The 26,476-nt window shown below is 39.7% G+C and overlaps 1 protein-coding gene and 1 pseudogene across 2 annotated transcripts in view; both read right to left on the bottom strand.

The window, feature by feature from the left end:
• Positions 1 to 301: 301 nt before the first annotated feature.
• The window catches only part of CHMP3 (charged multivesicular body protein 3), a 64,015-nt gene continuing 37,840 nt past the window's right edge, over positions 302 to 26,476 (bottom strand). For both annotated transcript variants that reach the window (XM_002757526.7, XM_035273389.3), the window contains exons 4-6: positions 9,579 to 9,700; positions 6,475 to 6,589; positions 302 to 4,598 (exon numbers count right to left, since the gene is read on the bottom strand). In XM_002757526.7, the coding sequence (XP_002757572.3) occupies positions 4,456 to 4,598; positions 6,475 to 6,589; positions 9,579 to 9,700 (380 nt within the window). In that variant the 3' untranslated portion in view covers positions 302 to 4,455. The remainder of the gene's footprint in view (positions 4,599 to 6,474; positions 6,590 to 9,578; positions 9,701 to 26,476) is intronic.
• On the bottom strand, positions 14,337 to 14,435 carry LOC118147575 (U6 spliceosomal RNA; annotated as a pseudogene).

The following is a 26,476-nucleotide window of genomic DNA, read 5'->3' as shown; positions in this document are numbered from 1 at the left end:
TTCTTCACATGGCAGAGTGGGAGAGAGCAAGCCAAGGGGAAAGTACTACACACTTTTAAACACCCAGATCTCATGAGAACTCACAATGATGAGAACAGCAAGGGGGAAATCACACCCCCATGATCCAATCACCTCCCACCAGGCCCCACCTCCAACACTCAGGATCACAGTCCAACATGAGATTTGGGTGGGGAAAAGAGCCAAACCATATTAGTGCCCAGGAATGCATGAACCATCAGTGCTCTTTTCTCACCTGAGAGCAAGAATGGAAAAAAACATGACCTCTTCAAAGATTAAAACATTTGTTTAATCATTTTATTTGAACGTCTGGAAGAGCAGTTATCACTACTGTGGCTATCCAACCGTCCACCCAGATAAAGTTCAATTATCCACTTAAAAAATACTCAGGATTATGAGCATCCCATAATTCCAACATCATCTTGTGAAGAAACTAGCTGGATTAGGGCTATCGTAAAACAATAACCTGGGATTGTTGTACGTCGGTTTTTGCCAATTTGACCTGTGGATTCAATGCAATCCCAATAAAAACCCAGCAAGTTACTTTGTGGATCTTGACAAACTGACTCTAAAGCTTACATGGAAAGGCAAAAGACCCAGAATAGCTGGCACAATATTCACAATACTGAAAGAGAAAAAGGTCAGAAGACTGATAGAGCCAACTTTAAGACTCACTATAAAGCTACAATAATCAGGGTGGTAATAGTGAAAGGATAGATATAATCACTGAAAATGAATAGGGAGCCCAGAAATAGCCCTACACAAATATAGTCAACAGATCTTACACAAGGAAGCAAATGCAATACAATGGAGAAAAGAGTCTTGGCTGGGTACAGTGGCTCATGCCTGTAATCCCAGCACTTCCAAGGAGGATGGATCACTTCAGTCCAGGAGTTTGAGACCAGCCTGGGCATATAGTTGAGTCCTCATTTCTACAAAAATACCTTTAAAAATTAGCTGAACATGGTAGCATGCATGGGGGCAGGGATCACTTGAGCCCAGGAAGCAGAGGTTGCAGTGAGCCAAGATGACATCACTCCACTCCAGCGTGGGTCAACAGAGTGATACCTTCTCAAAGTCTTCGTTTTTGAGACGGACTTTTGCTCTTGTGGCCCAGGCTGGAGTGCAAATGTCATGATCTTGGCTCACTGCAACCTCCGCCTCCCACATTCAAGTGATTCTCCTGCCTCAGGTTCCCAAGTAGCTGGGATTACAGGCATGCGCCAACCATGCCAGGCTAATTTTGTATTTTTAGTAGAGACGGGGTTTCTCCATGTTGGTCAGGTTGGTCTTGCACTCCCGACCTCAGGTGTTCTACCCACCTCAGCCTCCCAAAGTGTTGGGATTACAGGTGTGAGCCACGGCACCCAGCTCTCAGAGTTTTTTCAGCATCAACAAATGGTGCTGGACAACTGGACAACAACATGCAAAAAAAGAAATCTTAATCTAGACACAGACTTCAAAAGTTAATTTCAATAAAATTAACTCAAAGTAGATCATGGACCTAAATATAAAATGTAAAACACAAAACTACAACTCCTGGAAAATAAAGAGAAATTTAGATGGCTGTGGGTTTGGCGATAATTTTTAAAAATACAACACTAAAGGCACAATCCATGAAAAAACAGACAAGCTGGATTTCAATAAAAATAAAAACTTCTGCTCTGTGAAAGCCACTGTCAAGATAATAAGAAGACAGACCACAGACTGGGATAAAATATTTGCAAAAGGCACATCTGATAAAGGACTGTTATCCAAAATAGACAACACTTAAAATTCAATAATCAGAAACACCCAATTAAAAAACAGGCAAAAGGCCTGAACAGACAACTCACCAAGAAGCAAACATATGAAAAGATGTTTAACACATCATGAGGGGACTGCAAATGTCAAACAATCAGGTACCACCACACAACTATTAGAATAGCCAAAACCCAGAATGCGTATACCACCAAATGCTGGTGCAGGCATGGAGCAACAGGAACTCATTAACTGCTCGTGGGAATGCAAATGGTACAGTCACTTTGACAGTCTCATAAAATGAGACAAACCATATGATCCAGCACTGAAGCTCCTTGGTATTTACTCAAATGAATTAAAAATATGCCCATAGAAAAACCTGCACACAGATGTAGACAACAGCTTTATTCATAATTGCCAAAACTTAGAAGCAACCAAGAAGTCTTTCAAGAGGTGAATGGATAAACTGTTCATCTAGACAATGGAGTATTATTCAGTGCTAAAAATAAACGCACTATTAAGCCATGAAATGACATGAAGAAACCTTAATTGCATATTACTAAGTGAAAGAAGTCAATCTGAAAAGGCTACATACTATATGATTCCAATATAACATTCTAGAAAAGGCAAAATTATGGAGACAGTAAAAAGTGGCTGCCAAAGAATGAGATCATGTCCTTTGCAGGAACATGGATGGAGCTGGAGGCCATTATCCTTAACAAACTAACACAGGAACAGGAAACCAAACGCTACATGTTCTCACTTATAAGTGGGAGTTAAATGACTACATGGGCACAAAGGAGTAACATACTAGGGCCTACCTGAGGGTAGAGGGTGGGAAAAGGGACAGGAGCAGAAAAATAACTATTGAATACTGGGTCACTGAATAATCTGTATAATAAACCCTCTTGTCACGAGTTTACCTGTACATGTACCCCCTGAACCTAAAATAATTACTAAAAAAAAAGCGGTTGCCAGGGCGTTAGGGAAGGAAGGAATGAACAGGTGAGGCACAGACAAGTTTTAGGGCAGTTAAACTATTCTATATGATGCTATAATTGTGGTTATGATTACACATTTGTCCAAACCCACACAATATACAACACCAAGAATGAATCTTCATGTAAACTATGAACTTCGGGTGATAATGATGTGTCAATGGAGGTCTACTGATTGTAACAAATGTACCACACTGGTGTGGGATGTTGATAGTGGTGGGAGGCTATGCATATGTGAGGCCAGGGGATATATGAGAAATTTCTACTTTTTGTTCAATTTTGCTCTAAACCTGTAATTGATTTTAAAAAATACTTTATTAAAAATTTTTTTTAACTGTAAACATGAAATCAAGAGTAATAGGAGGGTCCTCTGGATTTAAGAATAAGTTTTTTGTTTTGTTTTGTTTTTATAGAGACAGGATCTTGCTATGTTGCCCAGGCTGGTCTTGAACTCCTGTTCTCCAGAGAGCTTCCTGCCTCAGCCTTGTAAAGTGCTGGGATTATAGGCATGAACCTCTGCACCCAGCCAAGATTGCCATTTTGTAGGATAAGACTGGAAAGACCCCATTGTATACTCTGTAGCAAAATCCTGAAACAATCTATGAGACAGTGGCTGGGCTTTTTTCCTGCCTGATTAGTTCAGTGCACAAACAACTTGGAGCAGAGGATCTGGGTTTGAATCCCAGCTCTGATAGTTCCCAAACTAAGCTGTTTTCCTTATTTGTAAAGAATAAATGAGATCACATGTCAAAGAGCTCTGTTAAATCTCACACACATACAAGTGCTACTGCTGAAATGACGTATAGATGTATCTTAAGAATGTTCCAGATGAGTAAGTATTGGTTATTATGTATGACCACACCTTAGTGTGCTCCTGGTCAGCTCCTGACTTTGAGAAAACACCAATAGGAAGGCCCATGTCCCATGCACAAGACAACCAGCTCAAAGCAGGAACAGGCATTGAGAGATGAAAGAGACATAGTCCTACAGTTGTCTGATCTAGGTACAACTTGCAATGAGAAGGAAGGGACAGAAGCTCTAAATAGACCCACATACACACCACAAGACATAATACAGCCACCAGCCAACTAGTCAAGCAGCACAATTCCCAAGCATCCTTTTGGTTAAACAGATAAAAGAATGGCTACCATACCACAACTGTGAAAGCTGGGGAACAGCATCCACAGAGCAGAAGTCATTTCTGCTGAGTGTCCAAATCCCATATGCCTGGCTATAGCAACTCTCTTTGCATGCCCAACAAATGAAACATTCTTTTCATTTCAAGGTATTGAGGCAGCCAACACCCTGAAAGTTCACTGCGCAGGGCAATCTACAATGGGGCCAAGTGCTAAAGCGAAAATTTATTAAAATTCATTTATATTGTGTTTCATAGACAAAAGTAGAGTCTTCAACATTCAGGCAATCACCTGTATTTTCAGAAGTGCTTCACGAGAAGATGGATTTCCTTCCCCTTCCCACAATAAGATATTTATGTCTATTCTCCTAAAAATGATGCATTTATTTATGCAACCTTTGTAAGAACAATCCCTTTGCGATCCCAAAACCTGGGCACAGTGAAAAGAGACAAACAGAACCTTCTCCAAAATGGTAGTCCTCACAACAGAGGTGTAGTGCAAGAGACATGTAAAATGGCAGCTCTTCAGAGGAGTATGTGTACACCCAGCGGGTAGGCAGCCCTTTAGCTTCGGAGTGTGGCCAGCCTGGACTGCATGGCCTCCAGGGCTTCTTCCTCCTCCTCATCCTCTGAGGGAGCCATCGCTCCTGAAGGCTCTGGCTCTGGAAGGGCATCAGTCACTTTACTGGGTGCTTTGCCCAAGGCCCCTGAAAAGAAAAAGCAAAGATGAATACCACATTGGCTTAAAGAAGCAGCCCCTCAATCTTCCCCGCCTTTCATTCCTGGGCCAATCTGAAAAGATACAAAAATGAGACAGTAAAGCAAGCTGTTTTGGGGGGGTTTTGCTCACTCTGGAAAATGTGCAAATAACTACCTGTAATGATACCAAAGTCATAATAACTATACGGATTTTAAGAATCTTTGTCCTGAAGCTCCTAATCTAAATTCCTAAACACTACTGAAAACTTTAAATCTCCTTTCTAAATAAAACTAAATTGTGTCTAACATATACGTGTGTGTGTGATATATATATATATATATTATTTATTTATTTATTGAGATGGACTTTCACTCTTGTCACCCAGGCTGGAGTGCAATGACCTGATCTTGGCTCACCGCAACCTCTACCTCTCAGGTTCAAACGATTCTCCTGCCTCAGCCTCCGAAGTAGCTGGGATTACAGGCATGTGGCACCACGCCCAGTTAATTTTTTTGGATTTTTAGTATAGGCGGAGTTTCTCCATGTTGGTCAGGCTGGTCTCAAACTCCCAATTTCAAGTGATCGGCCCACCTGAGCCTCCCAAATTGCTAGGATTACAGGCGTGAGACACCACACCTGGTCCACAAATTATTTTCTTGGAGTAACTGTCTTCCTTTCCCCAACAACTTAAAACCAACAAACGAACAAATAAAAAACTCCACCATCTTTTCTTTATTAAACATAAACCTCAAGAAAATCTAAAAGTAAAAAAGCTTAAAAATTCATTAACCATCACTTAGAGATTACTATTTTTGTCATCTCCCTTCCAAACTTCTATAGACATGTTTTTTACATAAATATTTTTACACAAATGTATTTCACTAACAAGGCTTTATTCACATATTGTAAACATTTTTCCATGTTAATGAGTATATTTCTATATCATCTATCACAATATATAGTATTCCATTAAAATAAATGTAACACAAATGATTTTATTAGGCATTTAGCTTGTTTTGAACTTTTTTTTTTTTTTTTTGGAGACAGGATCTCACTGTCACCCAGGCTGGACTCAGTGGTGTGATCATGCCCCACTGCAACCTTGACCTCCTCGGCTCAAGCGATCCTCCCTCCTCAGTCTCCCAAGTAGCTGGGATTAAGGCGTGTGCCACCACACCACCTAATTCTTATATTTTTTTGTAGAGACAGGGTTTAACCATCTTGCCCCGGCTGGGCTCTTGAGCTCAAGCAATCCACCTGCCTCAGCCTCCCTCACAAAGTTGGGATTACAGGCGTAAGCCACTGTGCCTGGCCTTCAGACTTTTCTTTATTATAAATAATGCTACTACAGACATCCTTAAGTATTTCAGCACATTCTTAATTATTTCATTAGTTTAAACTCCCAGAAGTCAGTCTGTTAGGTCAAAGACTTAATATATATATTTTTGAGATGGAGGTCTCACTATGGTTGCCCAGGCTGGTCTCCTGGGCTCTAGTGATCTACCCGCCTTGGCCTCCCAAAGTACTGGGATAACAGGTGTGAGCCACCGCACCTGGCAAGGTCAAGGGCTTTTGAATGGCTACTGCCGAACTGCTTTCAACAAAGGCTATACCAATTTAAAATCCCAACAGCAATACATGAGAGCAGTATCTTCCCTTAAAATCAAGAAAACTCTAAAAATTTTAATAATTATTTGTGTTTTTTAAAAGATGGCTAGGCTATAGAAATTGGGCTTACTTTTCAAGAAATAAGCTGCATAATCTAAAATGTTAAAAATGTAGAAGGGAGTTAAAGCCTAAAGAAAAAGCTACTAGTTAATTTGGTGAATGCAGGAAGAATAATGATAAAGGGAGAGGAGAAAAGATGGATCTCATGGTCATACCTGCTGTAATTTCAAATAGAATTTTGTCAATTTCCATTTCTGCTTCTTCCTCCATTTCTTCCTGATCATCCATGCTTTCAAAAGTGTCCTCTAACATCTCCTCTATGATCCCAGCCTAAACACAAAATAAATATGTCACTTCGGTCAACTGTTAAATCTGTTTCCATCAGACACCCTACATATCACCTAGACTGAGCTCCTAAGTGCAGTCCATCCTTTCAAGGACTGACACACAAGACAATTGGCCAAAGGAAACAGTGGATGTGTCCTCTCTGCAGCAATGCAAAAGCTCCAAGGGGAAAAGGCTCTCTAAATTTAACACCCTAGGGTTAGGAAGTGACACTACTGGCTGTCAACAGAGCTTCCTAAAGTAACTCAGACTTAATATAATGGCAGCATTTGGGAAACAGCTCGCTGACAGATGAGTGTATTTCCAGAGCTGTTTTAGGAAGCATCTGCCCTAAGACTGCAAATATAATCTGTGAACACAGGGGTGGGAATATGGTATGAAGAGTGTTTGGAGCTGTAGTAGATGCTGTGACAACAAATGCCAATAGCAGGAAAGAAGCCAAAAAAGTCCTGAAGAGGACTCTGGTTTGTCCAGGTTACATATGCCAGAATAGGGTAATCTGGTAGGTCTGCAAGGATCTATTAACCAAAACCTGATCACCCAGGAGTGGGAGAACTAAGATAATATTTCTGGACCCAACAAGGTAAAGGCCAGATACTTTTCCAGAAGTCCTGTGCCTGGAAGCCTGCAGGAGCCAGCCAGTTAGCCTCCTTGGTTCTCAAGGCAGCATGGCACCACCGCAGGACACAAGCAAATGGCTTTAACACTGGCCCAAACCAACCTGGCCCTGCGGTCTTTGTGCTTAGCAGTTACTCAACTCCCAGTTAGGGCCCTATTGAATGTTGGTTGCTACTGAAGCAAAAGTCAGAAGAGCACCCTCCAAAGTCAACAAAGGGGCTGCTGACATCCCTGGGCAGAACAGGTAGGAGGGGGCTGAGTGGCTGTGGTGGAGGGCATGGGTTCAGGTTTCCACAAAACTGCTAGAAAAAGAAAATCCTGATTGTCTTGCCACCTGAAAAAACGAAGTCCCTTGCTTTGTACCTTGATGTTCTGGTGATTCAAGGAGCAAAAGGTCATGTGTGGCAGCTCCGGCTGCCTGCTTGAATCTAACGAGCACCCCGTTCTGCCGATACTCAGATCCATTCTTCCAAACCAAAAAACAAATAAATTCACATTCATGTTCACCCAGGTGGAACGCTAGGGCCTCCCCGAATGGGGTCATCTTAGTACTGGGGGCTACTGTAAAAGAAGTGCAATAAATGCTTGCTAATTGGTTAAAAAGAGTCCACCAGAATCCTAATTGTAATAGCCTTTCACACTCTGGAGGTAGAAGTTGTTGTTTATTTATTCATTCGACCAACAAGGATTCATCAAAGTCCTGATCTGTGCCACACAATAAGCCTGGGGACAAACGGAATAACTAAGATTGTGTTCCTGCCCTTGAGGAGCTGGGCCCCTACTGGGGTCTTCACAACCTACTACATGCAAGCCTTCCTCCAAATCTGTATTGCTCCCATTATTCAGAAACCATTATGAAAAAGGTCCTAGATTCTTAAAAAAAAAAGGCTTCCCTCTGAGATCCTGGAGGGTCTATGAGTTAAGATGAGCAGGCCTGAAAGCACTCCAAGCATGATCTTGTTATCCAGTTCTAGGTGAACAGTCATCACCAACTTGAGGGCAAGACACCTACACACTATTTGTAAAGGACATACCGTCCTGACCCAGTTCTTTCCTTGCTGCTACTGCCCAAGAAGTTCTCATTCAAACCACCTGGAACCTGGGCTTTTTTATATTGCTTTTCTGCCAATTTTCTTTTCCAGCCCCTCTCTCCTATGCCCTAAAGCCTGTATATATTCAAGTTCATAAATGAAATTCCCTGAGAGGAAGGGAGGTGATTTCTATGCATAGCCTCTATATAAGAATTTGAGGTGTATACTCTTGGTTGTCAGCCACAGGTCTGAAGCATGAAACATCATCTGTGTGACGGACTTCCATCCTCATTTCCTCTGTGACAGCTCACGTGATAAGGTCAGACATCAGTGCCCCAATTCCAGATCTTCACTTACAACCATGGTAATCTTAGGGAAACTACCTGGCAACCCAAAGGCTCAGTTTCTGTCTGTATAAAAAGAGGACAAGGCCGGGCGCGGTGGCTCAAGCCTGTAATCCCAGCACTTTGGGAGGCCGAGGCGGGTGGATCACGAGGTCAAGAGATTGAGACCATCCTGGTCAACATGGTGAAACCCCGTCTCTACTGAAAATACAAAAAATTATCTGGGCACGGTGGTGCGTGCCTGTAATCCCAGCTACTCAGGAGGCTGAGGCAGGAGAATTGCCTGAACCCAGGAGGCAGAGGATGCGGTGAGCCGAGATCGCGCCACTGCACTCCAGCCCAGGTAACAAGAGTGAAACTCTGTCTCCAAAAAAAAGAGGACAAAAAGCCCCACCTCTCAAGATAGCTAGGAAAACAGACTAGGACATATGACAGTATGTGGCTGCTGGGGCTCAGCAGCAATGCCCTCTTTATCTCTGTCCTTGTCTGAAGGCCACGATTAACAGTCCTTGCCAGACCCTGATCCTGGGGGTGGCAGGTATTTACATGCTATTTGATTCTCAGACTCTCCTTTTTTAGTTTAAAACAAGAATCAGCAAACTACAGCTGCTGTAGGCCAAATATGGTCTCTGCCTGTTTTTGTAAATAAAGTTTCTTTCCATCTCCTTGCCTATGTTGGACCCTGCAAACTTTCTTTCCTTGATCCTAAATGGTTGCTCCTCGGATCCCCCCCTGCCCAGGATCCTCTAGAGCTCTGGGCAGACTTTTGTTTCTTCTACAGAGCACTCTGGCAATCTGACTCAGCCTCTGCCATGCTGAGCTCAAATGGTTTCAATCAATGTTAACAGCTACTCCTTAACATTATTTCTGTGCAGCAGATGTAGTCTGTTTATCCCCACCCACCCTTATCCCTAGCCCCCTGCTACTTGCTTAAAGTGACTCCAGGGTTTGCAAAGGGAAGCAGGGCTAGCCCCAGGTCACCTTCATCATTTCTTTGGACAGCTCCCTCATGGTGGCCTGAATTTCTGGAATCTTCACAAGACTTTGCATGGCCTTCATCACTTCTGTGCTCTTCTGCAGGGAACCAGCCACTCGCAAGACCGCTGAAAGAGAATGGATATAGTCAGGATTGTTCAACACGATGGAATAAAGAGAGAACCAAATTATGAGCCATTCCCAATAGATGAGAGGAGCAGCAGCAGATGGACTCCCAAAGTTACTTGTGTGCCTTTAAATTGATTATTGTTCTAGCTGACCAAGAGGCTGACTTTTCTAAATTGTATGCTATCTGGGTTACTACTGATATAAATTCAATGAGCATGCACAGCAACTGACCAATCTGGAGTGGCCTGAAGCCACTCTTGACCTTTGGGAAAGGAAGCCAACTCGGAGTAGCTATGACATCCAGGAAAATTACAAATGGGAGGAACAGCTCCAGACCTTATAAAGGCCACATTAGAAAGGAGAAAGCTTTAGGACCCAAATAGAGCTCCCTATACACCAGCCTTTGGACAGTGTCTGTTCAGTATGGAGCCAGCTTATCACTCGTCCTCAGAAAAACAAGAGAAATGAGGATAGATAACAGTGAATATGTGGTATGTGTGTCAGTGTGAGGTGTTTCTTTACTAGAAAAAAATGTTCTGTAGTCTGAGATTGTATGCATACTACAATCTTCTTTATAAGAAATCATGGCAGTATCAAAAGATCCTTGCCCCACCCTCAATGTCTTTAACATGTTAAAGAGTTGGCAACCAACCAAACCTGTTTGGAATTTCGTGAGGCTTGAAGTTCTGAAAGCTGTCCCCTAAAACTGGTGCACAGACTTCCTTCCTCCTTCCTCCTGGCTAATCCAGGAGTCACTACAGATTCACCTCTGGTGGAATCCAGACCCGAGGAAGCTTTCACATCTAAGGGAAAACAAGAGTGACCAGAGAAATGCCTGTCTGACATTTATAGCACTGTGATTTTTTTAAAGGAGTAAGGGAGTTTGCAAGTTGCAGAGAACACTTCATTTCTCTTAACACTGAAATTGGAAAGTAAAATATCAATATTAGTAGAATGACAGAGGAAGTGTTAAGAATCTGTGAGGCTGAAATAAGCAGTAAATTACATGTGCCATTAAAATGATATAAAAAGTTATAGAATGCTAGAAGTTACTATTGATTATATAGAGATGGGAAGAAAAGGGTAAAAATAAAGCAAATTCCATCCAGTTTTTTTTATAAAGTCTGATGTCCACATGAGCCTGTAGTTGTATTATAATTTGCATCCTGATATATCCTTATACATATTTTAAGTTGTATTATTATTTGCATCCTGAGTCTGTAAACCAGAGAGAGTACTTGAACATGGTATGTGTTCAACAAACTTTCTTGAGCTGAATTAGTGAAAAGAAGGAAACAGATGGGAGACATGGAAAAACAGTATGACTAGAGAAGTATTTAAACACTGAATCATTTGTATTTTGAAAAAGGTATAAATTTCTGATTATGAGAAGGTACAAGAAAGGAAGAGTCAATGTTGTAGGAAACAGAGGATACAAAAATAAACAAATAAAACTTATTACAAAAACATTCAAGTTGATAACCAATCAAAATGGATTCGGTAAGTGGATTTTTAAAAGGCCAGACTAACTGTATGCTGTACACCTGAAACTCAAGACGAAGGTGATTGCTATGGTTTGAATATGTCCCCTCCAAAATTCAGGCACTGCCACTGTGACAGTAATAAGACAGTATTAAAAGGTGATTAGACCATGAGGTTCCACCCTCATGAATGAATTAGGTACCCCTAGAAAAGGGCCTGCAGGAGGCAGTTCATACCCCCTTGCCCTTCCTCCTGCCATGTGAGGACACACCATGCCTATCCTCCTGAGAATGCAGCCCTCACCAGACAACCAACCCCACTAGCACCTTGATCTTGAACTTCCCAGACTCCAGAACTGCATAAAATAAAATTCTACTCTCAATAAATTACTTAGTCCAGGTATTCTGCTATAGCGGCACTAAACAAACTAAGACAGGTATTTTAAAAAATGTATTTCCTATGTTCTAAAAAGGAAAAGGAAAAAAGAAGGTATGACAGGTAAAAATTATTTCATAACAAAAATAGTCACACCTTCAAAAGAATGAGAAGACAACCCAGAAGCTGCAGGAAAATATTTGCAAAAGATATATCTAATAAAGGACTGCTATCCACAACATACAAAGAACTCTTAAAACTCAATAATGAGAAAATAACTGAACTTAAAAATAAGCAAAAGACCTGAACAGATAACTCACCAAGATGACATACTAATATAAATGGCAAGTATGTTCAACATCTTATGTCACTAGGGGACTGTAAATTAAAACAACGAGATACCACTAAAAACCCATTAGAGTGGTCCAATCCAGACCACTGACAATACCAAATGCTGGTGAGAATTTACAGCAACAGGAATTCTCATTCATTACTGATGGGAATGCAAAATCATACAGCCACTTTGGTAGACAAAGCCAGACACACACCTACCATATGATCCAGCAAGTGTGATCCTTGGTATTTATCCAAACTAATTAAAAATGTGTCCACAGAAAAACCTGCACACAGATATCTTATAGCAGCTTTATTCATAACTGCCAAAACTTGGAAGAAACCAAGATGTCTTTCAGCAGGTGTATGGATAAACAAACCCGTACATCTAAACAATGGAATATTTTTCAGTACTAAAAAAATGAGTTATCAAGCCATGAAAAGACAAGAAAGAAACTTAAATGCATATTACTAAGTGAAAGAAGCCAGTCCGAAAAGGCTACATATTCCAATTATATGACATTCTAGAAATGCAAAACAATGGAGACAGTAAAAGAAAAAAAGAATCAGTGGTTGCCAGGGGTTAGTATAGAAAAAAGATGAATAAACAGAGCACAGAGAATTTTTAGAGCAGTGAAACTATTTTGTATGATACTATAATTGTGGATATCATTACAAAGTGTCTAAACCCACAGAATGTACAATACAGAGAGTGAATACTAATGTAAACTATGGACTTTGGGTGATGATGACATGTCAATGGAAGCTTACGGACTGTAACAAATGTACCACTCTGGTGTAGGATGTTGATAGTGATGGAGGCTATAAATGTGTGAGGCCAGGGGTACATGGATCTTCTATACTTTCTATTCAATTTTGCTTGAACCTAAAACTGCTCAAAAAATAAGTTTACTAAAAAATAAAAACAACTATACCCTGAAGATGAAATCAAGAATAACAGAAGGGCCATCTGTATTCAAGATTGTCATTTTGTATGGTGAGACTTGACGGACTTCACTGCAGCAACACCTGGCATCAGGCATTCCCTCTAGAATCTATTAAACCAACCTGCCAAAGAATCGTTGGGCTTTTATCCTGCCTGATGGGTTTAGTGCACATATGACTTGGACTAGAGATAATTGGGTTTGAACCCCAGCTCTGCCATTTCCTGACTGTGATCCTCAGCAAGCTGAATTGTTTTCCTTATTTGTGGAGACTGAATAAGATCACATATGTCAAAGAGCTTTGTAAATTCTCACACACATACAAATATAAAGTGCTACTGCTGAAGCAATTTATACATGTATCTTAAGAAGTCCCAGATGAGTAAGAACTAGTTAGGATGCATGACTACACCTTGGTGTGTTGCTGTTTAGCTCCTGCCTCTGAGAAGCACTGATGGGGAAGCCCATGTCCCATGTACAAGGTAACCAGCTTGAAGGCAGGGACAGGCAATGAGGTAAAAAGAGACCTAGTTCCACAACTCTGCTATCAGATAAGCCACTGTGCTCAAGTTTTCTGTTATTTGCTGCTGAACATATTCTTTAGCTAATACAACAAAAGAAAGCAAAAATATCATGCATTATATTTTATGAAGTATATGTAACATGAATTCTAAAATGTGAACAAAACTCTAATCACAGAGTTGCCAGATAGCCTTCTAATGAACTCAGGTACTATTTAAAATACTAAAACTGTCCTCAAATACATTGTACAAACCCATTAAGACCAAAGTCGATTCACACTCAATAGGCATGGGTGGCTTAATCTTAAAATACCACATGAAAAAGCCAAGAACACACATTATATACTAAAATATAAATGGCATCAGGGTAGTAACTGCGTCCCACTGTGTTAACAATATGCTGGATGCACAGATGGCAATCAAAAAATAGATGCTGAATGAATAAGTGAATCCATCAATCTATAAACAAAGCATTATTTAATGGTAGAAAGTCCCAGAAAGCATGTGTTAGACTGAAACTGAAATTCCTAAAATCTTCAAAAGACCAGAGCATTAAAAGTATCATTATATATTTAAGATGTTAATTAAAATGCAAATTTTATGCTTAAAAAATAGTTAAAATGGCAAATTTTGTTGTGTATATTTTACCACAATAAAAAACCTTCCCCACATCCCCCCAAAAAGGTTAAAATTCTACAGAAAATATTACTAAGTCAGCATTGTAAAAACTAGTTGACCACATTTAAAACTAGAAAGATCAAAGTTACATGGAGAGGAATATGAAATAAACTGAGCAGCATTTTCATTGGTCACAAAAATGTTGAAATGCCATCCCTACCCCAGGCCTGTCTGCAGATCTCCCTGGTTCAGGTTCTCTCCAACTTCAGGGCCTCTCCATGTGGTCCTCCCTCAGTGTGGAGTGCCAGCCTCACTGACAGCTCCATACAGTAGAGGTTTGGTGGACAAATTAAAAAACAAAGAAAAAAAAGGAATACTTCGAAAGTTATCCTTGTGCAGGTCCACATTAATCTTCTCAGTATTGTTCCATTTTTAGTGTTATGTGCTGCCCAAGAGAGCACTAGATTTTTTTTTTTTTTTTTTTTTTGAGACAAAGTCTCGTTCTGTCGCCCAGGCCAGAGTGCAATGGCATGATCTTGGCTCACTGCAACTCCCACCTCCCAGGTTCTAAGCAATTCTCCTGCGTCAGCCTCCCAAATATCTGGGATTATAGGCGTGTGCCACCACACCCGGGTAATTTTGTATTTTTAGTAGAGGCAGGGTTTCACCATGTTGGCCAGGCTGGTCTTGAACTCCTGACTTCAGGTGATCCACCCGCCTCAGCCTCTCAAAGTGCTGGGATTATAGGAGTGAGTCACCACACCCGGCCACTAGATTCCTTTTATTTGGAGGATGAATCACTATTTTATTCCCAGTGCCTAGCACTGTGCCTGGTATAGCCAACAATCAAATATTTTTTGGAAAAAAAAAATGAATTTAACATTGAGATGGTTTTATAAAGACTCAAGTGCTCCTGCACAGAATGACTGATTTCGTATTGGGTCAGAAGTATGTTTTTTCTCTTCTTTTTTGTATTGATCATAAAAATTCCAGAACATTTCTTTATTTTAAAAAAATTTCATATGGCAAAAAGTGGGGAGAATGAAATAGAAGCTCATTCTCCCAATCTTTTAAATTATAGACAGAACATCCATATACTGGTGACAAAAACAAAGCAACTGACGTAGGAAAAGAAATTAAGAACCAGAAATAAACATAAAATAATGAAAAGGGTTCACTTTTAAACACTTCATTGAAGAGAATTTTGAAGACACAGAAAAGTAGAGAAGTTTCATTTTACCAAAGAGGAGATATGGGTGGCAAATAAGCCCATGAAAAGATGTTCCTAATCATTAGCCATTAGAAAAATGCAAATTAAAACCACAATCAGCACCATACACCTATCAAAATGCCTAAAATAAAAAATAGTGACAACCTCAAATGTTTGAGAAGATGCAGAAATACAGGATCACTCACACACTGGCTGGTGGGAGTTTAAACCTGTACACTTTTACAGCAGCTTTATTCATAATAGCTAACAACTGGAAGCAACTGAGAACTCCTACAATGGGTGAACGGTTAAATAAACTGGTATATCCATAGAATGGAATACTACTCAGCAATAAAAAGAACTATGGATACATGTAAAAACCTGGGAAACTAGGTGAAGGGTACACAGAATCACTCTGTATTATTTCTTGCAAATACATGTACTACATATATGTGAGTCTACTATTTTCTAAAAACGCAAACTTTAATTTAAAAAAAAAACATTAAAACATAAATAATAAAGTAACATTAAATCCCCATACCTGATACAAATGAAAAAAGGATATTATACATAGAAAAACAATTTCTGCTGTAAATATGACCATGTTATATATAATATCAACAACTAAAGATGGAAGCAAAGTAAGTAAAAAATTAGTTTCATAATCAGTAGATGTAGAACCCAGTGAAAATATTCTGAAAAGAATCTGGACACCAATAATGAAAGCAACAAAAACAGAGAACTCTCTCTACCTATCACAGGCTCTCATGGAAATTACAGTTAAATTTTTTTTAAATTAGCAAATAAAAACAGGGCCAGTTGTGGTGGCTCACACCTGTAATCCCAGCACTTTGGGAGGCCCAGGCAGGCAGATCACTTGAGCACAGGAGACCAATACCAGCCCGGGCAACATGGTGAAACCCCATCTCTACCAAACCCCATCTCTAGCTGGGTGAGGTGGCTCGTGCTTGTAGTTCCAGGTATGCCAAGAGGCTGATGTGGGAGGATCACTGGAGCCGAGGAGATTGAGGCTACAGTGAGCCATGATCGCACCACTGCACTCCAGACTGGCCCACAGACCTATCTCAAAAATAAAAATAAAATGAAGTAAAAATCATGTTAAAAATAGCATCAAAAATATGCAGCTGATTGGTAGTAACAGCCCAGGAGAGCAATATATTGATACACTAGACCAATAGTATGGTTTTTTAAAGCCAACTTAACCAGCATTTACAAACACAATGAATCAGATTACTAAAAAAATCTGAAATATTTTAACACTTCATAGTAATGACATGAAAGTTAAGAGAAGGGATATTAAAAACATTTGCATCTCAAAAGTAAAAAATCTCTTCAGAGTAAGACACCTCTTTCTTGTAACAAGGTTAAGAAAATAACAGGTAAAAGGTACATCATGATTTCCAATGAAATCTCTAACATATAATAATAACGAACAGAAAGATAAAAAGAAGACAGTACAAACATTCTATAATATGGTGAACCCAAACCAAAAGGATGTCATAAAACAATACCAAAACCATGTCAATTTCAGAAACTTTCAAAATTTAAAGTCATGTTTATGACTTACATGCCTCCACTTGAAAAAAATAACGAAGCAGTTTATTAAAAAGATATATAATGCAGGTACAATAAAGTAAGTTCAAAAGTGTGAGTTGATTCTGTAAATGTGAGCTGGAGTATCTCAACCACCATACTATTGAGTTTGGGCTGGGTAATTCTTTTGTTGGAGGCAGCTGTTTTATGCATTCTAGGGTGTTTAGCAGCAGCCCCAGTTTCTGCCCACTAGATGCCAGTAGCAGCACCCCTTTTTCTCCTGGTTGTGACAACCAAAAATGGCCCCAAATACTGCCAAATGTCCCCCGAGGGGCAAAAATGCCCCTTGTTGAGAATCAGTGGCCTAGGCTAATAAAAGCTACTGCAACTGAGATTAAGTTTAGCTGTGAGCATCTCAACAGCTAAAACACAAAAGTTAATCATGTTTTGGGTTGTAGGACACTCACTGGTAAAAGCAACACTGTTTCACTGGGAAAGATTTTGTTTCAGGCTAGGTTCTAAGATAAATTTCTTCCATAGCTTTTAATATCAAGGAATATTAAAGTAAGAGTCTTTATTGACTGTACCACTAATTGTATAGAAGTTATAGAAATAATCATGTGGCTGTTTCTTATCCATCATAAAAAAGCAGAAGAATACTATGAAAACAGCTCAGCAAAGGCATTTCTGTAGGAAGTAAGACTGGAGGGGATAGGGAAGGGTTTCTGAGGATCCAGCCTGCTAACAGGGATCGGACTTTAAAATTCTAGAGAAATTACTGCCTCATGTCACTCCCACTTAATGCCAATGATGTGTTGTTATATGGTATTTACAGAGTATAAAATAAATATTTGTAGGAATAACGACTAAAATTAATTATAAAACAATTTGTGAGGGAGGTAGATGATTTTCATTCTCTTAAAAATTTTCATTTAATGTTGTATTTTGCTTATGCAGGGGAAAATACTTCATTTGAAAAAGACAATCATGCACTGTAGAATTTAAATCTGTAAAAGTCTTGGAGGGGAAAACTTAAAACCCCTGAATAAACACCATCATGAACAACACATGACATGGGTATATATTTATTTTAGAAGATAACTTATTCAGCAAGCCTTAAAGAAACTGAATTTTAATCTTGTATATGCTAGACCACAATTTAATATTAAATGCAAAATTTGTTTATTTAAGGGCTCAAATTTGTAGACCTGAGTAATAAACGTGTGTGGTAAGTAGAAAATGACATAATGTTAGACTAACAAAAGCAAACTGCAGGACAGATCGTGTAGTACTCAGATAGTAGTTATCAGTGGGTAAGGGGGCAAGACAAACTGGTGAACAATTACTTTTACTGTCTATATTTCTGTAGCAATTTTTAAAACAATAAGTCTATATTAGTTCATTCTCACACTGCTATAAAGATATACCTGAGACTGAGTCATTTATAAAGAAAGGAGGTTTAATTAGCTCACAGTTCTGTGGGGTACACAGGCTTCTGCTTCTGGGGAGGCCTCAGGAAACTTACAATCATGGTGGAAGGTAAAGGGGAAGCAGGCACATATTCACCTGGCCAGCAGGAGAGAGACAGAAATGCGGGAAGTGCTACATTCTTTCAAACAACCAGATCCTGAGAACTCTATCATGAGACAGCACTAGGGGAATGGTGCTAAACCATCAGAAACCACCCCCATGATCCAATCACCTCCCACCAGGACCACCTCCAACACTCAGGAACACAGTTCAACATGATATTTAGGTGGGGACACAGAGCCAAATCATATCTAAGTTAAAAATACTAGAAATTGTTTTAAAATGTGTTTTGATTCAACAAATTGGTTTAAATTTCACAAACGTTATGTTTGAATATAACCCCAAAGATCCATACCTTGCAAACTCACTTTCAGGTCCTCCAATCAAAGCACAAAACAAAACAAAAAGGACAAAGGTAGCTAGGTGGATGTACTATCCCACTTGGGCCTCCCTTTCATTGCATGGCCTGCCCCTCTAGACACACCGTCACTGCCGTTTAAGAGCCTGGAGCTCTCATGCATCTCTGCCACCCAGAACCCCACCACAGCTCAGCACTCACACCTGCCCCCCACTGTTTTAATGGTAAAATAAACATAACATAAAATACATTATTTTAACCCAAAATTATACACAACATTTGTAATTTTTATCCACTTTTAAGTATATAGCTAAGTGATATCAGGTACATCCATTCACACTGCTGTGTAACCATCACCACCATCCATCTCCAGAACTCTTCTCGTTTTCCCAAACTGAACCTCTGTACCATCACTTAACTCATTCCCCATTTTCCCTTGCCCTTGGCAACTACTACTCTGTTTCTAAATTTGAGGACCCAAAGTACATCATATAAGTGGAATCATGTAGTATTCATCCTTTTTGGAGGTGCTGATTTCACTACGCATAATGCCTTCAAGATTCGTCCATGTTGTTGTAGCGTAAGTCAGAATGTCCTCCATTTTTAAGGCTGAGTAATATTCTACTACACAGATGTAACACATTTTATTTACCCATTCATCTGTCAATGGACACTTGGGTTGTTTCTACCTTTTGGCTACTGTGAATGCTGCTGCTATAAACACTGGTATCCAAATACCTATTTGAATCCCTGCCTTCCATTATTTTGGGTATATCCCAAAAGCGGAATTGCTGGAGCATATGGTAATTCTATTTCCTGCCCCACTTTTGAACCTCTCCCTTAACTCTCTCTTCAAATCAAAACACGCTCATCATCTGTCTTATACAGCAAGGAGGTGCTGTCAGAAAGCTGTCACCTGGAAGGCACCTAATCATGACAATGTATTAATAGGTGACAAGGCTGAACAGATTACCCCTCCCCAGGGGCATCTGCATTTTAATAGGGGAACATCTTAAGGAAAAGGAATTACTTAGTCATATCGTGGCTTTTCAAAGCAGCAACAGGCTAATGATGGCATGGGGGCCATGGAAAGATGACAAAGACATCTCAGGAACTTTGGCTACACTTGGTTTTCTCTTTTTCCACTCCCAAAATGTAGCCTTTTCCTTCCTGCCCTGTCCCAAGTTCTATACTGGTACCTACTCTGCTGTATTTAATCTCCCAACAAGCAACATTCCTATAAACCAGCTCACTAACCCTCTCTAGGAATCCTTCCTGCCAGCAAAAGCTTAGGCACGGTGGAAGCCAGGTGAACCAAATAGCCACTGATTTCCGGGGGCTAGTCTGGTCAGCCCAAGTGGAGACTCCTCTCTTAGGCCTGTTTCTCTCCCTATGTTTCCAGTGTCTGTTAATGGCCCTGCAGTCTCTTTCCAGGCTCAAGGGCTCAGAGAAACCTTCACTAAGACCTATTTATTGTGCACCTGTTCTTGTTAGTGTCTTCTCTTCTACTCCATTCTCACTATACTAACGTATTCCATTCCCCCCCCCTCCACCCCATATTACCTCTCAGGTCCTACTACCTCCATTCTTACTACACTGTCCCTCCCTGCACCTCTGCTCTGTGCTTATAATGTGCTAAAGCTTTCAAATGTCTATGAAATAATTTAAATTCATCAGCCTGATTCTCAGAACTCTAACTCCAACTTACCTTTCCATCCTCACCTCCCACTGCTCCCCTTCATGCATTCCTGTCAAACTGTTTCCTGAACATAGCCTGAAATATTTCAGCTATGCCTTTGCACAACTAATCCTTCTATACTCAGATGCTGCCCTGATTCTCCCCAAAATACTTTTCCTCTTAACTCCCACTGCACTTTATCTGCATCGCTACAGCAAGTCTTACTTTGAACTTGTCTTTAAGAATCCTAGGCCGGGCACGGTGGCTCATGCCTATAATCCCAGCACTTTGGGAGGCCGAGGCAGGTGGATCACAATGTCAAGAGATCGAGACCATCCTGGTCAACAAAGGTGAAACCCCGTCTCTATTAAAAAATACAAAAATTAGCTGGGCATGGTGTGCGCGCCTGTAGTCCCAGCTACTCGGGAGGCTGAGGCAGAAGAATTGCTTGAACCCAGGAGGCAGAGGTTGCGGTGAGCTGAGATCGTGCCATTGCACTCCAGTCTGGGTAACAACAGCAAAACCCCGTCTCAAAAAAAAAAAAGAATCCTTGCTCTCCTAACAGCTGTAAAAAATGTCATCTTCACCTCCTTGCTCATCCTCTCCAGCCATCCCTCCCACTTGCTCAGTACCCCAACCTCCCAGACCTTCCTTCTATGTCTAGAATGCACAGTTCCTTTTGGCCCTAGGCCTTCTTCACACATACTAGCCAGGGAAGTTGGAATACCGTTCCCCACGCCCCCACAAACTTAATAGCTCATCTTTCTTCAGGTTTTATCAGTGCCTGAAAGGAGCCATCCCTGATTCTACATTTATCTTTAACATACTCCTAGTGCATATCACAGTTTGTAATTATAAATATCCATTTGATTATTAAATTTATTTTTAATTTTTATTACATTTCTTCAATTATTTACAATTCACCCATACCTAGAGGGCAGTGTCTGTGCCTGTAATGTTCATAATTTTAACCTCAGTCCCCAGCAGTATGACTAGCACAGAATAAGAGCTAAAAGATATACTTATTAAATGAATTAACTTATTTATTTACTTATTAAATTAATTTTTGTAGCTCAGTCTATCTGCCTGAAAAGACTAGCAAGGGCAGGTACTCAGAAAGCCTATACTTAAATCTAGCTTCCCTTACCCTCCTCCCTTCCACTCTCTCCTCTGCCTCCCTCCCTCCCACCTCTTTCTTTAAAAAGAGAAGTGGGATAGGAAAGAAAAGGATGATTAGGAGAAGAAGTTCTGAGAAACAGTACATGAAACATAAGAAAATTTCCAAAATACAATGATCTTTAACAAAAGACAATACTGCATCAACTAGGAAGAACAGAATAATTTTTTAAAAATAAGAAACAGAACCCTTTTTTGAAAATTAAAGATAGCCAAAATAAAGAATTCATGAGAAAAAATGGAAAATAAAGTTGAGGAAATTTTGCAGAAAGTAGATTACATAGATAAAATTGATCATGATAATGATAATAATATTTAGAACCTACAGAACCTACATACACAGCAATTACTATTCCAGGCAATGAAATGAGCCTCCCAACCTGCCTATGAAGAAGGTACTGTTATTATCCTCAAAATGGAACATGGGAAAGATAAGAAAATTAAAGGACTAGTCTGAGAAATCCAGCATCTGGCTGTTGGCTTTCAGAAAGGAACAGAAAATACAGTGCAAGGGCAATGTATATGCACATATCCAAGCCCTGTATGATACGAGTCTCCAGGACAGAAAGGATGCATCAAGGAATAGAGGGATACAACACTCATCTTTTAGAAATCCATATGGAAATATTTACATATGAAATCACAGTTGGTCGTCCATATCTGTGGGTTCAGTGTTTATAAATTCAACCAACCAAAGACAACAAAATATTCTATATCAAAAATATTCAACAATGAAAATGAAATGCTGTGTCTGTACCAAACACGTATAAGCTTTTTATCATTCCCTAAACAATATAGTATATTATTTACATAGCATTTGCATTGTATCAGATATTATATAATTAATCTAGAGATTACTTAAAAGTAGTATGGGGGATATGCATAGGTTACATGCAAATATTACCTCATTTTATATAAGGGAACTGAGTGTCCACAAATTTTGGTATTAGTGGGGATCCTGGAACCAATCCTCTGTGGACACGAAGGGTTAAATGTATATGGATTCCCAGGGGAAAATATAGGGATTAGGTTGGATGAAGATAAATAAAGTAAAATCAGCCAAGAGTTGATAATTGTTTAAGCTGAGTGACAGGTACATAGAGATTCATTTGGATATTCACTCTGCTTTTGCATATGTTTAAATTTTCCAAAATAAGAAGTTAAAGAGGAAACAATATGGGATGATTCAAACAATCCAACTTCTCTCCTCAGAAGTAAACCTGTAAATAGCTTACTGCATATCTTTTCAGGCCTCTGTTTATCCATCCATTTATCATTTATTTACACACCTACACAAACATATCCTCTACGTATTTATAGAGTGGTATCATGCTATATATACTGTTCTGCAATTTGCTTTCTTATTGAATGTGCATCATTAACATCTTTCTACAGCTGAGTACTATGCTAAAACCTGAATATATCATAATTTATGGATTCAATCCTCCACTGGAAAAAAACAAAATGTTAACAGTTCCTCTGCTACCAATAACTTTTTGTTGTTGGCTTTAATAATCTGTATTTTACTAATTGGGTAAAAAGGCCCAATGCTTATAACTGTACAATTATAAATGTATTTCAAAAACAAAATTAAACATAAAAAAAACTTCAAAATCAATAAAATTCACATTAACAACAAAAATTTCATGTAATACTTCACTGAACTAAAACACCACTTATAATGTGGGTTATGCTACAGGTAAAATACTTGAGAACCATGCATATATATACTGTTCTCCTCCATCTGGTGACCCCTTTAGCACTTTTCTCCATTAGAACTACTGAGGTTGCAGTGAGCTGAGATGGCACCACTGCACTCCGGCTTAGGTGACAGTGCAAGGCCCTGTCTCAAAAAAAAAAAAAAAGGACTATTAAAATCCTTGCATCAGATGGGATTCCCTCGGCAAGGCTGTTTACGCAGTAAGTTGGGTTTTGCTCTTTTCACACTGGATTACCATAATGAAATTTGACACCAAACCTCATAAATAAAAATGCAAATGGGGAGTTGAAGTCTCATGAAATTCATCAATTATAATGTAACCCAGATTATACATATGTTTAATTTTTTAATGATGCCAAAAACTTTAAATAAAAAAGATTATTCTGATAGTAGAAAGATTGGGAGAAAGTGGTGGAGAAAGGAAAATAAAGGTTTTTTTGGTAGGCATATGGATTTTGAGACACACCTTAAGCCATCTGAGTAAAGATGTCAATTATGCACTTAGAGATAAATGCAGCCCTGAAGATAAAAAATTAAAAATCAATGGCATTTAAAGGTATGAGATCAACTAGTGGGAGTGAAGATGGAAAAGAGCAGAGGATCTAGAATAGAGTCCTTGAGCACCTTAACATTCAGAAGCCAAAGAGCAGACACTTTACTTTTCAATTCTGGTAAAGCCACATATATATATATATATGAACAAACAACATAACATATTGATAGGTATATATTTAAACAATAGGCTCTAATGTGCAGTGCACTGGGAAGCTTTTGTTATGTACACTGCTGAAAGTGTTATGATAAAAGCGTTTCTTCCATGCAGACTGATTCCTTACTATGACTGTAACTGAAAGAAAAGGGGCTGCTCTAGTGATAACTATTAACACAAGATAACATTTCTCAAAAATAAAAAAAGTCTGACAATACCAAGGGTTGGTGAAAAGGTATGGAAAAATGAACTCATCCACCGCTGCTGCTGGAAACATATAAAGCCTCTTCGGAGAGCAATTTTGTAGTTCTAGCAAAATTTAAAATGAGCTATTTACCTAGCAATTCTACTTGTGAGTATACAATTGTCCTAAACCTTTACACATAGCAAAAACTGAAAACAACCTTAATATCCACCAAAAGGGAAACAGAAAAATAAAATGTGATACATCAGTGTAATTCCATCCAGTAGTTAAAATCAATGGACTAGTGCATGCCTTCCTTCTCACTACATATATAGATAATTTTGTTGTTGTTGTTGTTTTGTTTTATAGAGACAGTGTTTCATTATGTTTCCCAGGCTAGTTCTGAACTCCTGGCTCAAGTGATCCTCCTGCCATGGCCTCCCAAAGGGCTGGCATTACAGGTGTGAGCCCCTGCATCCTGCCTATATTTATCATTATGAACCTATTTCAAAAACAATGATAAATGGAGAAAAAAGACACAGAATAGTATCTATAGTATGATACCATTTATACAAATTTAAGATTCATGATAGTGGTTTTCTCTGGAGAGGTTGGGAGAGAAGAGAATGAAATTGGAAAGGGGTATTACAGGAGCTTCAATTTTTGTTATAATGCTTTATTTCTTTAAATACAGAGAAGCAGGCAAATATAACAAAATGTTACATTTTATTAGTTCTAGGCCAGGTGCAGTGGCCTATAATCCCAGCACTTTGGAAGGCTGAGGCGGGTGGACTGCTTGAGCTCAGGAGTTCCAGAACAGCCTGGGCAACATGGCGAAACCCCATCGCTACAAAAAAATAAAAATAAAAGATAAATTGTATTACTTCTGGATGATAGGTACATAAGCATTTATTATACTGTCCTCTGCTTTTATCTTCACAATTGGGAAAAAGAGGCTGTCCACATGCTGCTTTATTCATAGAGCAAAAAAGGCAAAATAAGCAATAAGCAAAGAGTGAAACATTTTTAAATAAGCTTATCGTGGTCAACTGAACATGCATCTTTTGAGCATGTTGCAGGAAAAATAGAGAATAAATCTGAAACGTTCAAGCTGGCTATAGAGACAGTACTTGAGCTTTCAACATGACATTAAACTATTTCTTTATGGCACTGATACTCAGTTTGACCAAAAGGCATATCTAGGTGATATAACCAGTATTTTAAGAGCCTAAACTCATAACTTTAGGGCTGAAATAACATGGTTTTTATAGGGAGGTCCCAAGATGGCTGAATAAGAGGCGGATCTGGAAGGCAGCTCCCAGCGAGATACACACAGAAGCCAAGTGGTCACCACAATTCCAAACGAGCTACCAGGTTCATTCTGTGGGTCTGGTTGGACAGTGGATATAAACCAAATAGGGCAAGTTGAGGCAAGGTGGGGCACTGCCCCATCCAGGTGGTGCCTGAGACTGACCAGAGCACCAGGGGATCTCCCCTTCTAGGACTTCAGTTGGGACACAGCGCTCCACCCAAGCCCTCTACAACCCACCGAACAGGAAATCTTCGCTGGGCTGAAAAGCCTCAGCGAGCTGCCTGAACAGGGCAGAACAGCAACTTCGGCCAGATCCGGGGCTGTCAGCATAGATCCAGGTGGAAGCACTGGCTGAAGCTGAGAAAGCCAAAAAAAGCTGGTGGGACCAACCTACCTGCTCCCAGAAAGAAGAGGAACTGAACTGAACGCAGGGAAACAGGCCATACAGCAGGACGGGTCTCCCCCAACAAAGCCTAGCAGGCAAAAAAAACTCTCACTTCAGAGTTTTGCACCCAGAACATCAGTTACAGAGGGACCAGAAACGAAAGAGCTCGGTGTGGAAGGGCAGCCGCCATTGCAAAAGCTGGCCTAGTTTTCCTGAGCAAATTTAAGACGCAGGAAAAACATGCAGCAGCTCCACTGAATCCGTGGCATCCCAGCAGCGCCTCTGCAGGCAGACAAAGGAAAGGCTGCCTTCGCAAGCAGCTACCTGAGATCAAACCTATATACATTCAACAAGATGGGAAGAAACCAGGGCAAGAAGGATGAAAATATCAAAAGTCAGAACACCTCTCCCCCACCACGAGATCACAACTCCTCACCAGCAAGGGAACAAAGCAGGATAGAGAACGAATTTGATGAACTGACAAAAGCAGGCTTCAGAAGCTGGGTAATAAACTTCTCTGAGTAAAAGGAACATGTTGTAACCCAATACAAAGAAACTAAAAACCTTGAAAAAAGGTTAGACGAAATGCTAACTAGAATAACCGGCTTAGAGAAGAACATAAATGACTTGATGGAGCTGAAAAACATGGCACAAGAACTTCATGAAGCATATACAAGTTTCAATAG

This window comes from Callithrix jacchus, chromosome 14 (genome assembly GCF_049354715.1).
Source record: "Callithrix jacchus isolate 240 chromosome 14, calJac240_pri, whole genome shotgun sequence".
NCBI classification, from domain to species: domain Eukaryota; kingdom Metazoa; phylum Chordata; class Mammalia; order Primates; family Cebidae; genus Callithrix; species Callithrix jacchus.
The sequence above is the reverse complement of the archived record's forward strand: the minus strand, read 5'-3'. Positions and strand labels throughout refer to the sequence as shown.